Raw genomic sequence first — 19,245 nt, 5'->3', positions numbered from 1 at the left:
CTCTGAACTCTGCAGGGAAAAAAAGTTTTTCTCTAAAAAAAAGGACCTTCTTTTTGAAACAGTACTTTGAGAAGGGAATATGTTTACATTTTTTTGTATTAGGATGTTTACATTTCTTTGTACCTTTAACTTGAAACTGCCTTTTATAAAATATACAAATTTAAATTATTTATCTACAGAAATGCTCATACACTGTCAGTGACTTGATTCCTAAGATTTTAGTAACATTTACACAGATAATTTTTTTTTTTTTTTTTGGGTCCGGTCGTGGGGCCTGAACTCTGGGCCTGGGCACTGTCTCTCAGCTCTTCAGCTCAAGGCTAGTGCTCTACCACTTGAGTCACAGCACCACTTCTGGCTTTTTTCTTCTTTGCTTATGTGTTGCTGAGGAATCAAACCCAGGGCCTCATGCATGCAAGGCAAGCACTCTACCACTGAGCCACTTTCCCAGCCCCGGATGATTTTTTTTTTTTAATTATCCATTTTTCTGTCCCCTGAAGCTTGAAGACAAAGGCCAGACTTTTATTGAAATAGTTACTTACACTATTTCAGGAGGACTAATAGTCACCAGTGCCTGTTTATGCTTTTAAACACCTAGGTGGTAGCTAGGCAGGCACAGTTGTAAACACTGTAATCTCAGCACAGGCTATTTGCAAGAAGCTGACTCAAAAACAACAACAGCAACACAAACAAACTACAAAACAATAGCAATAATAACAACAACCAAGCTCCAAGTTTCATAACCCACTGTTCTTTCAGGAACCCATTTGTTATCTAATATTTTTTATAGAGAAAGTATACTGTATAGTTCCCAAACTCAATATGACATTTTCAATATAAACTTGGGAGGGATGATGACAGTGACTTTTTTTTAGTATGATGTGGACATGTTGAAAGTATACAGTGTCAACGATGATGTAGGTACCATGCCACTGCCTAGGGACAACTGATAATCTTTCTAATGGTTCTTCAGCATAGTTTGAAGTTGTTTTCCATTTAATGGTGATAGTTATAGAAGTATCATTATGTCATTTTGTTGTGTATTTTTTGCAAAACTGGTTTGTGCTTCGGTAGATGTGTTCTGGGCTTTTTCATCAAAAAGACTTGGACAATCTTGGTGCTCTCTTGCAGAACATTGGTTTTTGGGTGAGGATCACTCTAGCCTTGGCTAGTAATAAGCCTTAGTTAGTAGCCTTAATTCATCTAATCCTGTCAGTTAGGTGGTATTAGCCTCATTATATAGGAGAAAAAACAGAAGTGCAGAGAGGTGATGGAAGTTGTCAGAGGTCATCCTGCTAATAAATGACAGGGTTGAAATTTGGTATTTGGACCTGGGCAATATAATGCCACTATGTTATTCTCAGAAATAATTTAATTTCCAATTTTTAAAAATTGAAAGTGGCTTGTGGAAGTATGTACAGAGCAAGCTTCTAGACGACACAATGCTTGAATGTCTACTAGCTTGTGCTTGTTTTCAAAATAAAAACTCTGTTCCTTTTAGTATTTAGAGAAGGTTATTCTGATCCAGATCATAAGCCATTCACTGCTAGTAAAATAGGCCCTTTGGGGAGTCCAGCTCCTCTCAGACACCAAGATGCTATTTACTGCACAGAAAAAGTCGTTTAACAAAATCCTGCCATTTAATAAATAATTTTCTGTAGCCTTGAGGTGTCTCCTGGCATTTTGTGGTCAGCTATTCATGTAACTGGGGCAAATTGTATCACAGAGGAAAAGCAAATCAAATATTTATTGAATACTCACTATGTTCCAGGGTACTTTAAAATGGAATTTGTTTAATCCTCATAGGAGGGAATTATTTCCTTCATTTGAAGACACATGGGCCAACTGGTCCTAGACCATACCACTTGCTTTTAGACCAAGTCTTGAGTTGAACCTTGGTCATTTTTGTCGTTAGAGTTGAGTAAATGTGGTGGCTGCCTTTATGTGTAAAAGGCAGTAGCTACTGTGTGCTCTGAGGACATTTGTGGCAGATGTGATCTGGGTCTTCTAGTATTCTGGGTGAGCCATAGCTGTGGCAGGCACTGCAGGAGCTGATGGGGGAAGTTGGGCTTCCTGTAGATGAAGCATAGGAGACAGCCCTGGCTTGGGGCCTACTTTCTCCACCAGTGAGCACTTGCCATCTGGAAACTCTTCATATGAATTGAAAACCTCCTGCAACCAGCTTGGCACAGTAACAAAACAAGACTTTCAAATACTACAGTCAAGACCACCATCATCCCTGTCATTGATGGCTGTATTTTTGTGGAAAGACTAAATAATCAGATGTTGGTCAGCCCACTGAAATAGGACAGTAAGTCAGTTGTGGTTCTATCACAGGGTGTTTGTCCACAATCCAGGTAGCTTTAGTATCCTTTCTGTTGCATGGGATTTCCTACTCACATCGAATGGGTCATTCTTTTTAGTTGAGAAGCCATTGAATTCTCACAGTGGCTAATGAGCAACTCCTTTTCACGTGGTCATGTAAGTTCTTCCAGGAGGGGTGAAGGTAATGACATTAGAGTCCTGGCTTATCTTAGACCAGAAAGTCCCAAAATAAAATACTCTGTTTGGTGTTCAAAAGCACTTTTGATTAAATAACCAAGAGTGTGGTAAGGCAGGGCTGTAGGCTACTGTTTGTGTGCTCATGATGGTCTTTTAGCTCTAGACAATTCTGAGCACTTAGATTCTTTTAGTACTTTATAAATATTAACCAGAAACAGCTCTACTTTTAGACAGTGTAATTTGAAATTTGTCAGCAAGTCAAAGACAAGGGGACTGCCTTATTCTTGGTCCTAAACCTAGACCTGTCAGTAAATAGATGATTTGCTGGCCAAGATGTCCCTGGATGACATGAATGTCGTCAGCAAACCTTAGCAAAATAGAGTTTTGTGTCCACTCAAACTGTTCCAGCTATCTTAGGACATCATCTGTTGTTGCCTACATGAAAACAAGTTCTCTAAGCCATGTCTCCCTGCTTTTAAGTTTGTCTTGATAAATTATATGCCACCTTATGCTCCTTGACATTATATAATTTTCTCCATACGTAAGACCAATGGTTTGCATGAAGAGGTTTGTTTTTAACGTTGGGCACATAGACCCAGTGCAGGGAGAAGAGGAGGGTGAAGGCAACGAAGACGTGGGTGTTACTGGGGAAACCCAGGCTTGATTGCATTATCCTGAGAAACAGAGTCTGGTTCAGGTAAGCTTCATGCTTCTGGGCAGCGAATGTTTGTGAAGAGCGATATATTTCACCATTTCAAAACAAAATTGACAAACATGCTCAGGCTACTGAGCCCATATCTTGGCCCAGTGATCTCAGCAGTCTCAATCTAAGGAAACCATCATGAACAGAACAATAGGCAGGGATTTAGAAGGAGAAAACATGGCGGAAGGAAGAGGCAGCTGGTTCCATCAACTATGCAGAGGTTCTAGGCCTCCTCAGCACTGAGGAGATCCCAGGCCTGGCCCTGGTGGCCATGACTAGAAAGGCAACTGAGGCTCTCAGTGACGGAGGTGATAACATAGTAGGCACAGGTAAGGTTAAGGGAATCTATCACAAGCTAACCAAAAGTGAAGGCTACTGGTGTGGGAGCAATACATACAGTTCATAGTGGACTTTGTGTCACCCACCTCTCAGCAGCCTATTGGGGACCTGAAAACTGGGTAGAAGAGAACTGACATTATGTTGGTGACCTATCAGCTGAAAGCCTTTTGTTTGTTGCCATCAGGAGGCAAGCTGTGTCCTTTCCATTACGCTTCCTGGGTGAGTAGACTGCAAAGCCCCTATCTGGCCATACATTCTTCTATTTTTTTTATTTGATGGAATTAAAGATATCACATTTTGTGTGGTGAACATTTGGCCAGTTTTAATGCATGAAGAGAGCTGCTTTTCAGGTTTTTACCTGGAATTTGCAGATGTGAAAAATGGTTGAAAGATTGTATTTCATTAAGAACAACCAGCTTACTTAGAAAGCTATTACAGTGAACAGAATTCTTTTGAAGTCAAGATGGATATATCTATGGGGATAGTGAGATTCCCTATACTTCAGGTCTCCTTGCCTCTACTTCCTATTTCCTAATCACTGTTAATCAGTATGCTGATAAGAGCTGGGCCCAGGTCAAATTGTCAACTGAGCTTAGTGTAAGAGTTAGTATAGGGCTGGGAAGGTGGCTCAGTGGTAGAGTGCTTGCCTTGCATGCATGAGGCCCTGGGTTCGACCCTCAGCACCACATAAGCAGAAAAAAAAAAGCCAGAAGTGGCACTGTGGCTCAAGTGGTAGAGCGCTAGCCTTGAGCCGGACAGCTGAGGGACAGTGCCCAGGCCTGGAGTTCAGGCCCACGACTGGACCCAAACAAACAAACAAACAACAAGAGTTAGTATACATTCATGGAAGACTATTTCTACTTCATTCACTTCCTCCACCTTGTACATAATAACTGCAGTATTTTTCATGGACTAAGTTTGTGATTGAACAACCATTTAAGTTGTGAGGATTCTGTGCAATAATATAATGTGCATTGTTGTTGGGTCTTCGTCCGTTCCACAAAAGATGGACGGGGTCCGAGGAAAGGTAAGTGTGGCGCTCGCCCGTTCCCTAGCCTCCCTCAGCCCAGGAGACAATCAGACACAGCGGGGAGCCAAATCCAGCAGGTAGAAAAACTCGTTTATTAACAGAGAGCAGCCCCTTTTAAAGACAACAAGGGTGGGTGGTATGGTAAGGGAGGAAGAGGAACCAATCACTGTCAAGGTCACACCCTATCATTCACCTGAGCCTTCATGGGCTGGTTAGGCACTGATCAGAAGATCAATTGGGCTCTGCCCACTCAACCCCCTCCCAGAGCCATCTTGGCTGGCCATGTGCTCTACAGTAAATTAGGCTCTGCCCACTCAACCCCCTCCCAGCGCCATCTTTGCTGCCCATGTGCTCCACACATTATATTCTCAGAGCATCAAAGGATTACCTTATATTTAGCCCAACATGTAAATGATTAACATGTAGTATAGTTGTGCAGGACATTATTGCATGCAACAGGTATAATTTAAACATATCATGAAAGTAATTTGTATTCAATAAATGTTGATAGCATTGAAGTGAACTTGCAATTTTAGAAATTTAAAGACAATTTCCTACTATTGTACAAACCTAGGAAATCTATTTGGTCCCTTGTGAATCTTCTCAAAAGTGACATGTGCTGTAAAGCTTATGAAGCTGAAGTATGAAATAGTTTTCTTCTTGATAAAAGGAATGTGAAATTCTGGATATCTTCATAATATTGTATTTTCAATATGTATCCTCTGTATGAATAGTTTCAAAGTGATAACATCATTGAATATTTTGCTTGTATTACATCTTGGGAAAAGTTAATGAGGAAAATATTAATTATTTGAAATTGAACGTAATGTAAAATGGTTTGAAGAAAGCTCTTTTTCAGGTTTCAACTGAAATTATTATAATCTTGAAGAAATGATTGAAACTGTGTTTCCTTAAGAAAAAGCTTCTTTAGTGAAGCTTGTCTGAGTTGTCATGTTTTATTATACTCAGAGTGTGAACCCTATTACATTTGGAAAAATTATATGTTGTACATAGAGATAGATGCCTTGAGCTGAAGATAAAAATGTACCACTCTTGTTTGAGCAATATCAGGTATTTAAGGGCCTTCATTTGTAAGACTGTATCTGATGAGCATATATTTAGTTTAGCTATGGTGTTATTTATTTTTTATGGTATGGATTATACCATATTAGGCACTGCATGCATATGAAAATATTAGTATTCTGAATAAGTCATTGGTGCATTTTGTCTTTATAATTTCCATACAAATCACCTTATATGCAGACATGATTACTTGGGTAAGGTATTTATGTTGATATTGAAATGGTTGAAATACAAGTGGACTACTTAGCCAAAGCATTTTTTATGGCTACTTGTTATTGACATTATACTCATGTAGTTAAGACAGGAATGAACTAGCCTCCTTTCACAATTAGGGAACATGTTGGCTTAAGTGGGGAAACTTCTTTGTGCTTTTAAAATGCAACATGGAAATGGAACGCTAGGATGTGGAAAATAGGGATGGTACAGGGAAAATTGTTTTCTAGGGATGTTGTTCTCTAAGCTCCTTGTGAAAGGACCTCGCTATTATGGGAAAATCATGTATTTCTTGGAGAGGGAAAACATTGTTTCTCAACTGTCAGGCTAAGGAGCAACATTGGTCAAGGTGGATTGACATGTTGAATTGATAGCTTTTTGGACAATTAAGTAAAATTATAATAAAATCAAATAATTAAAATAAATTCTTGATAAGGATTCAAAGATGATTATTAATGAATGGTATGCCCACTTGTTCTAAAAATTTAAGATTTACTCCATTGGTTTTCTGGTAGTTCAATAAATATCAAAAAAGAAGAGTAAGGGCATATGTAGCTTTGCATACTAAATAATTACTTGGAATCTACCTCTTCTTAACCCCATGGAAATTGAGATTCTCGAGAGTAGAGAGAAAATACATATTTTTCTATTAGACAGTAGTTAGATGCAATGCTCTTTCTGTGTGTGTGTGTGTGTGTGTGTGTGTGTGTGTGTTGGGAGGGGATCATGGGGCCTGAACTGGGCCTGGGAGCTGCCCCTGAACTCATTTGCTCAAGGCTAGCACACCATCAGTTTCACCTATGGAGCCACTTCTGGTTTTCTGATGGTTAATTGGAGATAAGTTTCATGGACTTTTCTTCCTGAGGTGGCTTCCAACCATGATCCTCAGATCTCAGCCTCTTGAGTAGCTAGGATTACAGGTATGAGACACCAGTGCCTTGTTCAATGTCCTTACTTTCTATCTACCAAATTTCTAGGAGTTGAAATTACCACTGGTAGCAGCTTTAATTTTCTTTCACCAACTAGTCTAGCATCTGTCAATGATGAGACTATTTTTATTTTACTACTGGAGATTGAGCTAAAGGCCTGAGCTTAGCTCTCAACCACTTGAGGCACATCCAAAATTCATAAGTCATGTTTAGAAAAATAACAGCAACAAAAACAGTACTGTGGCAACTCCTTGCTTGGGGTTCATGAAGTAGCTGCTTTGTGTCTTATCATGTGGTTCCACTGTTCTATATAGAGGTAGAGTCCTATAGGGAAATTAAAATTTATAACCAGGGATGATGACCTTTGTTACATACATGTGTTTACAGGCTAACAAGTTAGTCATTGAAATAGATTTAATACAAGTCTATGATGGAGATTAGGTTTTATGTCTTAGATCCAAGGATCAAAGAAGATTTTGTGTTCCTTGGTGATAGAATTGAAGTTGGGGTGAAGAAGATAAAGTGCATTCTGAGGGGAGAGAAGTTTGGGCAGGGTTAATGCTGTAGGGTGCTAATTTGGCTAGAGGACAGGACACTTGAAATAATGGGGAGGTTGAGGCCAATTTATTGTAAGCCTTAAAATTCAAGCGGGGGACTGGTAACTCATGCTAGCTACTCAGGAAACTGAGAACTAGAGGATTACAACTGGAAGCCAGTCTGAACAGAAAAGTGTCCAGCTCTAGTTAATGACCAAAAAGGTAGTGTTCCATTCATGAGCAAGCTGAGCAAGAGCTCAAGGCCCTGAGTTGAAGCCCTAATACTAGAAAAGTAATGAATAATTTGAGCTTGACTCAAGAACTGGGATTTTTTTTTTTTTTTCATTGGAGTTGGTTTGTGACTTGCTCACTTACCAGAATACCCAGGTACTTTATCATGGATAAATGAATCCATGCTATACTGGGACTGTTGTAATGGAATTGCATTGTCACGAAAGAGGAACTTATGGACTGTGTTATGGAATGGTTTCTCATATGTGGCGCATGCTGCCATGTTATCTGTCCTTTAGTAAAGCATCTTCTCTCTGTGCCTCAAGAGTGTTGTGAATACTGAAAGAGATAAACCATGCAAAAGTCCACAGGCCCATTGCAGATAACTAAAAACACAGTTGGTCCTCACTGAAGTTCTTATGCTATCCCAGATGTCTCCTCCACAATCTTTAGGTTGACATAGTTCTAAATAAGAGATAAATGCAGAGATAGATGTGGTGATAAGCAGCTAGGAAGAAGGTCAACACAGGGTTGTCTGATGAGCTATAGTTCACTTTCTGTAATGGAACCTGTCTTTCTAAAGCGAGGATGTTTATCCACTTTATTCTCTTGCTTTGAGAAGAGAAGGCAAGAAGTATCTTTATACCAGACTTGCTTTGGTGGTAGGCTTTGAGCCTGAGCTTTGGTATCATTGCTGGTCCTAGTTTGTTCCCAAGGAAAGAAAAGGGGCTATGGCTTGACAACCTCAGGCAGGAGGGAAAAGATTGAATTTCCTGGGGGTTAGGTTACAGCCACTTGCTGTCAGTAGACTCTGAGAACTTTAGCATGTCCAAATTTAACATCTGAAGTATCTTGGGAGGTTGGACACAGTGGCAATCTATAGTTTTTCTGAGACCTATGAACCCAGAGTTGTAAGTCCTGAGGGTATAGTATGTAGAAGCTGATTCCTAGCTGGTAAGCTAAAAACCTGCTCAGTATCTGCAGCTCATTGTTGTCTTAAAGTAATTAAACTGTGTTCTCGTTAAGAATGATGTTTTAGTGAAAGCTGATGAGTGACTTCATTAACTACTTAAAGACATGCAAGTCCAGGGAGAACTAGACTTCTGTACAAACACTTCTGCCTTTGCAAATCAGAGTATTCTGGAAGGTTGTAGCCCATTATTTTCTGGAAAATCTCAGTGGTTGACTTTCTGAGTATCCCAGGTAGAAAGATGAGCTTTGGGGTATCTAGTGCCCTCTGAGAAGAAGCTAGCAATCTGTGAAGAGACAAGGGAATTCTGGGTAAGTTCTAGCTTAGCTACATAGATAGCCTTTTGTCTGATATCTTATTGGTGTTATGCTCTTCTAGAAACTGCTCTCATTGGCCCAGCTTGGGGGTGGGGCTGGGTTTTTTTTTTTTACATTCCTTGCCAATCATGCAGAGGACAGTACAAAGGAGAATGTGGCTGAGAAAGATGACATGACAGGTGCATTTAGTACCTGTGTCAGTATATCATTTGAGTATTGATGGCACTCAGCATACAGTGGGTGACTCTTGGTGGGGGAGGGAGATATTCTTTCTTTATCCAGAGATATGTCCTGCAGACATCCTCAGAATTGGATTTATAGAGGTTGTATGGCATTGTGGGAAATCTAGTTATTACAGGATTTTGTAAAATAGAAATTGAATCAAATTTCTTCCATGTAGCTATTCTATTTCTGCTGCCATGGAGTTAGTTTGCTTTTGGCTTTGCAGATTTGTTGATAATAGCTTGGGATGTGGATAGAGAAGTTTCCTCAGTTTTCTGGGGGAGGAGTAAGGGGGAAGAATATGATACAGTGGAGGATAAAACAGCTAGGCAGCTCAGTCTTGGCATGAAGTTAACTTTGGAGAATCCTAGTAATAACTGCATTAATCTTTATATGTAAGTCAAAGGGTAAAATTAAAGGAGTAGAAGAGGAGAAAAACAACCTGTGTTTTTGAATATAGAAAAATTATCAAATTATCTCTTCTATGATTAATGAAGTTAATGGTTACATTAGGTAGATTTTTTTATTTTGTTAATCATTGTATATTTCAGTAGAAAATGTGGTTTAGGCACAGTTGGTAGTATTTATCAGCTTGCTCATAATTCCTTACACAGGTAATTATTTACTAGTTTTTTATTGTAAAGGTGATGTACAGAGGAGTTACAGTTACATAAGTCAGGTAATGAGTACATTTCTTTTTGAACAGTGTCACCTCTTCCCTCATTTTCTCCCAGCTTTTACCTCCTGACTCCCCACCCCAACAGGTTATATAGTTTATTTTCAACATAGTGTCTAGTGAGTATCATTGCTGCATTGTTCACCCTTTGTCCCTCCATTTCTGTGTTCCCCCTTACCTTCCATAAAACAGATACACTTACATACAAGACAAAAGGTGTAGAAATAAAAAACAGGGACAAAAAAGAGAAAATAAAAACTTATTTCCATTTCTTGGTGTTCATTTCAATAAACATCATTTTAAATGATCATATGCTCATAGCCATTGAGCCTTTGTGATCCTCTCCTAAGAATATCCTCCTCGCTGTGTGAATGTTTATAGGGTTCCGTATTATTTATAATGTCCAAGTGTAATTTTTTTTGCCTTGACCATACAGTGTGTTTACTTGTAGATATATGAATACAATCTAGTTAAAACAAATGAGGGAAACTATGACCTGTGTTTCTTTTGGGTCTGTCTTACTTTGCTTAAAATAATTTTTTCCAAGTAGAATTCTATGCTTCCATCAGAAGGAATGCTATTGCACTATTCCTAAGGAATGATATCACATTATTCCTAAGGAATGATATTGCAGTATTCCTAAGAAAGAATAGGCTTCTTCAGCATTTCACTTTTCAAAAATTACTATCAAATAACAACTAGCCTTTATATAGCAGGTCTGTTTGACCAGTGCCATCATATGCTTTAGAAATATCCTGCATTTGTTTTGTGATTTTTATGTACTTCATGATACTATGAGGGTGGGTAGAACTACTTATCTTTATTTCACAGCTGGGGTTAGTAAGGCATAGAAATTTGCTAAAGGTATAACTAGTATATGTCTAGGACAAGCAGAAAAGATCAAAAGCTTTGCACATATGACCATATAAGATGATGCTAAGCAAAGTGAAACCTAAGATAGAGACTCAAGTGGTTTTATCTTTCTTGCTGTTGTTTTTAATATATTTATAATGTACTATGTGATTTTTTTGTTTCTTTTGTATGTTCTTCCCCCATGGTATAACCCCTGTTTTCACTATATTTGATTCTGGTGCCCTGCATCTTGCATATACATTTTTCTAATTTGGGGAGGGGAAGGGAAATAAAAAAATGCTGAAAATAAGGATATAGGTTGACCCATTGTAACAATGAGATGTACAAGACACTGTTGAAAATGAATTTTACAACTTTGGTGGGTGGGGAGGAGTTGGGGATGTGGGGAGGGAAGGGATGGTAGGGGAAAAACAAAGGAGGAGGTAACAATGCTCGATAGGAAATGTTCTCATTACCTTACACATATAACTGTAACCCCTCTGTACAGTATTTTTACAATAAAATACAAAAAAGAAAAATTATATACATATATTTTAAAAAATTTGCTAAAGGTAACCTGTTAGAACAGAGTAGTCAAGTTCCAGAGTCTATGAGATCTCTTGAATACCACAGTGTGTCTAGTGTACACAGCCTGAATCTAAGAGAAGTGGAATTCTGTTCCATACCTAAATGAGCTTGCATATTGGATATGCTCAGTTTACTTTTGTATATATATATTTTTTATTTGTGAAACAGAGCCTCACTGCTTTGCCTGGGCTTGGCCTTGAATTTGAAATCCTTCTGTCTCATTCTCCTGAGTGCTAGGAATACAGGTGTGTGCCACCATTCCCTGCTCCCCCTTTATTTGAAAGTACTCAATTTCACTACTTGAAGTGTTGTATTTAATAGTAGAAAATTGCAGTGTTGATAGCCTTCATATCCTTCATAATTCTGGAGGGCATTAAAAATTTTTTTTAGATCTTCGAGAAGATTTCATGTAATTGTGTCAGGGTTTAGTATAAATAACTTTATTGGGCTGAATTTCCTTGGGCTATATAATTAAGCTGACTTACAGTCCACATGTATAACTGTGGAACATTAAATATATTCAAGTCACCAGGTGACAGACCATGACAATGCAAACTACTTTCTGAGGATACACCAAGTAGAGCCACCAAGTAGAGGTGTGGCTCAGCAGTAGAGCACTGGCCTATCAAATGGGAGGCCCTAAATTCAAGCCCCAGTACTGGAATGGATTGCAAGTAGTGGATCTACATTGGTGGTGTCTTGGAGTCCGCCCAGTGTGCTCGAAGCTCTGTAATACTTGAACTTGGAAGACTTGTTCTGTGTGTGAGTATCTGTGTCCTAGAAACTGGTCAACAAACATACAATATTCTGACACCATGACCGTTGAAACGTCAAAAATTCTACCAACAAGGCAGTATTCTCAGGAAAGGAAATGCAGAAAAATAAATGAGCACAAAGAATTAGCTGCTGTTGAATTTTGCCTTCCCTCAGCACTATTTTGTTTTTGTTTTTTTCTTTTTCATGCACACACATTCCTAGATACTCCGTCTGTAGACCTCCACGGTTGCTGTCCTCACAGTTAAGTTTTAATGGAGATGCAGAACACAGAATTTTTGCACCCATGCGTGCCCCCCACCCCCCTCCGCCCCGGGGAAACCACAGAGTTGTCACCATTTATAGAGCTGCATAGCCACCGCCTGCATCATTTCCTCTTCTACTTCCTCTCTGTCTCAGGCGGACCTGCTGCCAGCTCTCTGCTCATGACATCTGAGTCATCACTAACGTCCCAGCTCAGGCCTGCTTTGTTTGTTTCTCTCTCCCTCACATTTCACAGATGTGGATTTTTCATCTGCTGTAACTCAACCCTCATCTGTACTTCAGCCCTCGCATGCTGTCAAGGTCTGTTTCCTGGCCTCTGTTCCCTCTCTTTTTTCAATCCACATTTTAAAAAGTAATTTTCTGGGGCTGGGGTATAGCTCCGTGGTAGAGCATGTGCGTCGCATGCATAAGGCCTTAGGTTCAATCTCTAGTACCAAGACCAACAAAAAAGTAATTTTCTCCCACATGTTTTCTCAGCATTCCTTTCTTAGCAAGAGTCTCCCATGATAACCCCTCCTCGATTCTTCCCTGTCATTCCTGTATCCCTTTATGATTCTTAATGGCTTTCTCACTCACTTCATCTACTCTGTACAAGGCAAAGGCACACTTTGGCTCTTTGTGAGCACAGTTAGAAGGAAATTGGGCTGCTTCTACAGAAACTGAAATAAGGAAACCTTGCTATTTCTAACCTCTACCTTCCTTGACCTATTGACCCATCCCAGCTTTTCTCTTCTCCTTTTTACTTGGTGTCATTCTTGCTCTACAATCCACACTTCTAATCAAACTATAAAGGACTTCATATTGTTTACTTATCCTTGACTGAATTTGACTACTTTTTTTTTCCCTTTGGTGAGATAAAGTTTCCCAAGATTACCCAAACTGGCCTTGAACAGGTCCTAGGGCCGGGATCACAAGAGACAAGTGCTGTTGTATTTGGCACAAATTCTTTTCTTTGGTATGATTTTAATGAAATGAGGCTAATTCAAGTTGTTCAATTTTTTTTTATTTCTAAAAAAAGGCTTGTACATTTAAAAGTGTTTGTCTCTGGTAAATAATGATTATGATAACAACAACAACAACAATAATAATAATATCGACAATGACAAAGTAAAAACAATGGTTTTTTTTTTTTTTCTGGAGTCTGAGAATGGCTATTTGAAAGTATGGCCTAAAAATGGCAGGAGAAGCGGAAGGAGACACCATTTGAACAGTCAGTAAAAGATAGTGTTATCAAGCTATGTCCTTTGGGTAAAAACAATGCATTTTTAGGGATAAGGCTTTCTTTGATTAAAAAAAGACAGTATATATCTAATTTTTTTCAAATAGACATAGTAAAATGTTTTCCCCCAGTCTTTTGTTTCTTCTCAGCCACATGTTTTCAGTTATTCTATATCTTATAGAATATAAACTCATGAAACCAATAGCAGGTTGTTTTCTTTATTTCTGAATCTTAACATTAAATTAATATTACCCATGCTCTGTGCAGTCAGTAAATGTTTGCTGATTCTGTAATACTTTGGGATAATCTTTTTTTTTTTTATTTCTAGAATTTTAGTTTATTTTGCTAAGTAGACATTAATTATTTTACTAACTAACCCAACAGTTAGAAACACCTGTCTCAACAGACCTTACCATAGACCTTAGCACCCAGTTGTTTTTCTTGCTCTTAATCTGTGACTCTCCTTGGGCCTTATCTTCAGCTCTGGGATCTGACCAAAAGAGAAGCTAGTCTGTGGCCATATGGAAATAAGGCAAATGTACTCTGGTGGTCACCTCATGATTCTGGCTTGGCATATAGAAATGGCATGGGTTGCATTATATCTTTTGTAACCCTGGTATGGCCTCATGCCCACAGAAATCAGTGTTATCCTCTCATTGTTCAACCCAGTAGAGGCTGGGGGTGTGGGGGTGGGGCATCTTTTGTTCACAAAGTATGATGGGATTGATGTAATACCTATTTTGCTACACTGGATCTCCAGTGACCCTTCCTTTTTAAAAAAATCTAGGACTTTCTAATTACAGAAAGGTCTGTTGTGTTGGCCTAGTTGTTAAATTGTCAATTTAATAAGCTAAAATGAACTGGGTAAGAGAACACAGGCTTTTCACTGGGATGGAAGGGTATTGCATGATGAGCTATAGTGGGAGGGAACAATAGACTTTTTATGTAGCTGCCTGGCCCTTCTGCTTCATGAAAGCAAGGCAGTGAATGGGGAAGAGGAGATAATGGACTCCCCAGCCTGTGAGCTTGCTCACCATGCTCTTGGGGAACACAGGGAAATTCAATGTTTTATGTTTTTGGACTGCCTCACGGTGCTTGCCCTACCTACATCAGACACCTTTAATGAATGTCCTGTGGATTTTGTTTTGTTCTTTGTTTTGCATTTGCCTTCATGTTGGTATATTTTAAGCCAATACAAAAATGAAATGAATGGCTTTATCCATTTTGTTTGTTAAAGTGGGAAAAAATGTCAATAGCTCAGATGAGGTGGAAATATAATTACGTTGGCATCGTACTGTATGAGGTGGTTGTTTTTATTTTTGCTTGAGCTGCTAAGGATTGAATTTATATACTTGTGGCAATCTGGAATGAGAAGAAAGTACATGGGACAGATATGCAAGTAATTATTCTTAATTTATATTAGATTTTCTCCATCTGGATGTTTTAAGTTTTTGGAGGACACCCCTAAGTATTAATAGGATTAAGGGCTACTTGTGAGTAAGAAGGTAAAAAAGGGTCACTCGCTTTATAGATTCCAGAATGGTTAAGGGTTCTTTCTATCTAGGTGATGAGAAGATGGCAGGTCAGGGTCATAAGGGCCTACACGGTTCTATCAGATGGTTTGGAAAGGGATTTAGCTGAGCCTCCACCATCCTAATTCCCGAAGTGTAAAAGCCATGATGGTTCCTCAGGTTTGGCCTGGAATTTTGGCCTTACATTTCTCACCATGTATAACCAAAAACTTAGTTTGGCAATTAGTCTAAGTAGAATTTCCTCAACATGTATACTGTGTCACTCTTCTATTTCCAGAGGCTAAAGAGAATCTAGCACCTGGATTCTAGCAGTCCAGGCCATGGTTTTGCCTACGTTCTCTGATGCTGAGAACTGACTGTGGGTTGGGCTGCTATGGTCAGTTATTGGACTCTTTCCCCTGCCACTTCATCCTGTGAGATAGCAAGCCACAGTTCCTAAATGGGTCATTGAAAGTTATGGAGGCTGCTTCATGGGGAAATTTGATGTAATGACTGAAGTGGAAGGGAGTAAAATAAAGATCAGATAATTTTTATAGTGCTTTCCAAGTCTCATTTAATTAAATTCTCCCCATAAATCTGTCAAGTAACAGAGGAGTTGAAGAGCCTTGTATTTGGGCACCTCATTTTTTTTTTGTTGTTGCTGTTTTGTTTCGTTGGTCATGGGGCTTGAACTCTGGGCCTGGACACTTTCCCCCATCTCTTCAGCTCAATGCAAGTGCTTTACCACTTGAGCCACTTCCGACTTTCTTGAAGTTAAGAGTCTCCCGGACTTTCCTGCCCAGTCTGGCTTTGAGCTTCCTTCCATCTTCAGATCTCAACCTCTTGAATAGCTAGGATTACAGGTGTGAGCCACCAGCACCCAGCCTGGGCACCTGATTTTTTTTTTTTGCCAGCAAACTCTCCAAAAAAAGAGGCATGACTATAAGTACTTTGGCTTAATAAAGTGGGATTTCTTTTCTTAGGATCCTTTTTCACTCTTAGATTTTTCTGTGTTAGTGTGGCGGTTAGATAATGGCTTAACAAAAAGTTTTAATCCCCAGAACCTGTGACTGGTAAGTTATTTGGAAAAGGGATTCTTTGCAGATATGATTAAGTTAAGGATTTTAAGATGGAAGATTATCTGGGCTTATCCATCTGGGCCCTAAATGCAATTATAAGTGTCCTTATGGGAGGTAGAGAGAGATCTGACACATACAGAGGAGAAAGCCTTGAAGGCCCAGGCAAAGACTGGAGTCCACGTGGTCACAAAAGGATTGTTCCAGGACTAGAATAGTAAGATACAGCTCTTCTGGGATCTATCAGTCCTTTTGACACCTGGATTTCAGCTTACTGTGGTTTTGTTTATGAAGCCCAGGATGACCTTGAGTTTATTTTTATTTTATTTTTTGGTACCAGTCCTAGGGCTTGAACTCAGATCTTAGGCACTGTCCCTGAGCTTTTATACTCAAGGGTAAGGCTCTACAACTTGAACTGCAGCTCTGCTTCTGGCTTTTTGGGAGTTAAGATTCTCAGGCACTTTCCTGCTAGGGTTGGCTTTGAACCATGATCCTCAGATCACAGCTAGGATTATAGGCATAAGCCACTGGTGCCTGGCTTGGCCTTGAATTTATGATCCCTCTGTCTCAGCTTCTCAAGTGCTAAAATTATAGGCATATACCACCATATACCACTGAGCTTCAGCCCAATGATCTTGATTTTTAGACCTCTAGCTTTCAAACTGTGAGGATAATTCACATTCATTTTAGCTACCAAGTTTGTGATGATTTGTTTCAGCATCTACATGAAAGCAATAAATAATAAATAAAAGAAAGAAATAAAAGCAACTTGAACAGGAGGATTCTACCATCAAATTTAATTTTTGTGAAAGATTTATTTACTTGTATATTATGTATACCCAAGGCAAGCTAGGTTTAATTTAATTTTGATTATCAGGTTAAATTTTCCAAGTGCCCCCTAGTTGTGTCATGCAGACTTATTTGTGTAAATTTGCAGTCCTGTTTGGGCTGTTCATAATTGCCTCCACCTTAGTTGGCACACAGTAGGTTCTTAGTAAATATTTGCCAATGAGTGCCTGTGTGAGTCTGCGTGGTTTCTTAGTAAAGGGATTCAGTCTGCTGTTCCAGCAATTTTTTCTCACTATTTTATTTTTATATTTATTTTATATTCTAGCCAGGGGGGGAAATCAAGTTGGTGAGATATAAATAATGAATAGTAGCTACAATTTCCCTTATGAATAATAACTATTCAGATGACAGATGGCACTAGAATAGACCGATTGTGTAATAAATATTAATTGGAACTTAAAAAAATCTCTCTTAGGAGAAAGAGGCAAATTAGGACAAATGAAATGTATATTAAGGAAAATGTACTTTCAAGGGTGTCTTTCTACTTGGCATAGGTATTTCTGAAATGTGTCCTGTGTCTGCTATATTCTGCATTATTTTGATACCCGAAATAATTTCAACAAGTCCCTGGACCACAACATAAAAAATATCTTAAATAAGCAGAAACAAAACTATATTAGTAAACAGAAATGAATTCTTTTTTCTCACTCTTTGTGTGCCCATTGTAGGGCTTGAACCCAAGGACTCGGCACTGAGATCCTCAGTTCTCAGCCTCCTGAGTAGCTAGGATGACAGGCATGAGCCACTAGGATCCAGCCATAATAAATTCTTAAACATTTCTCATCATTGTGAAAGCCTTCTGCATTTTGGACTCAGGACATTATCTGTCTAATGTAGTCAAGTGAACAAGATGGTAGTGTTGTGCAACATTTTTTGTGAAAAAGTCAAGCACTAAGGAATGTTTGTCGGTGGATTATTTAATACATATCAATCCTACCTCAAGATTCAAGGTTTTCAATTTAGAGGAATTAAAAGTCCCAAAATTCAGGCCAGATTCCAGACAAATGACTCCCCATCTCCTGAGGAGTCACACATATCAGTTTGTTTGCTTACTTTGGTGAAGCTCCTCGCAGTTCTTCTGCCAACATGTTTGAGAACCATGGCTCCTGGACTGTCATGACCACATTGAAGATTGTGATCTATTATACAATCCATATAAAAGCTTCATTAGTTTAACTCTGGATGCTTTTCATAGCTGACTCAGTTCCCGGCTCCCATGTATCTGGTTTTAACCACTTCAGAAGGAGGAGGGATTTGTGTCTTATATTCACTGCTGCAGCCTCTGAACCCAGATAAGAGATGGTACCAAGCGAAGGATCACTGTTTGTAATGGCATGAACTGAACCAGTGGCTTCAGGATTTTGCAGAGCCTCTGTTGCGCTTTGTCTTATGTCTGAGCGATGCCTTCCATTGACCAATGTGAGCAAGAAAAGCTGCCCAGGCTCTTCTTGAGGTTACTGTTGTATAACTGCATTTAGAGAAAAGATCAATGGAGAAACTGCAGCTCTGTAATCAATAATGCATTTAGGTTCAAATATATACTCAAGAGATGTAAGGTGGAATTTATTTCATGTGTTGTGTAAACATTGCTCAAAGATTCAAAAGGGCCCGAGCCCAAGGACCCCTGGGGCTCAGTGGGCCACAATTTAAAGGAATGCCTGCTTGAAGGTTGTCCTGTGCCCCTGGTATGAATTAGTACACTTGTCGTCACATAGACATCTTTCATCTTGCAGTGATAGGTTTAATTCTACCTTGGTGCAAATGTGATGCCTCATTGGTATTTTAGAAAATGGATGATCGTTTCACATGCTATTGTTTATTTTTTATGCTACTTGCGTTCTCTCTCCCCCCCCCCCCCTCCTGTCTCTCTGTTAAGGTACCTCACAGATTGGGTATCCTAGGATTTTCTGAAGCTTAAATGCTTAAATGCTGCCTGCTGATGGGGATGTTGAAGTTTAGAGCAAATGTCTCTGAAAGGACTAGGAGAGCTGATGATGATATGAAGATGTGACTTGTGAATGGAATGGCATCACTGAAAGACCAGAGGATTGGCACAGATGTTTGGGGAGTGAGCCAGTGAGCCTTTTAATGTACTCAGTGGTGACAAAATTCTGAAAAATAGTTGCTCCACTGTGATTGTGTGTCTGACATTGAATATTCTGGAAGCATCAACATTTCATTTTAGGGTGTTATCTAGGAGTTTGCCCAATGGCACACACAAATCCAACCAAGAGATAGAATTTTAATGTTCTAAAGCAGTGCCTTATTTCTTTCAGAGACATAGTATTGTGTGTGTGTGTGTGTGTGTGTGTGTGTGTGTGTGTGTGTGTGTCTGTGTCTGTGTCAATATGTCTGTGTGTG

General features: G+C 39.2%; 1 protein-coding gene across 2 annotated transcripts in view; it reads left to right on the top strand.

Moving 5' to 3' along the window:
* Arhgap18 (Rho GTPase activating protein 18) overlaps window positions 1-19,245 on the top strand; it is a 131,919-nt gene that overhangs the window by 13,209 nt on the left and 99,465 nt on the right. The window contains exon 1 of one of the 2 annotated variants that reach the window (XM_042682916.1): window positions 12,504-12,529. The exons of the other annotated variant lie outside the window; for it this stretch is intronic. Within the exon in view, the coding sequence (XP_042538850.1) occupies window positions 12,519-12,529 (11 nt within the window). The 5' untranslated portion in view covers window positions 12,504-12,518. Of the gene's footprint in view, window positions 1-12,503; window positions 12,530-19,245 lie in introns of those variants that run through there. 2 annotated transcript variants of the gene reach the window in all.

Source organism: Dipodomys spectabilis, unplaced genomic scaffold (genome assembly GCF_019054845.1).
Source record: "Dipodomys spectabilis isolate Male_0828 unplaced genomic scaffold, ASM1905484v1 ptg000001l, whole genome shotgun sequence".
NCBI lineage: Eukaryota > Metazoa > Chordata > Mammalia > Rodentia > Heteromyidae > Dipodomys > Dipodomys spectabilis.
This window is presented reverse-complemented; position numbering and strand designations above follow the sequence as displayed.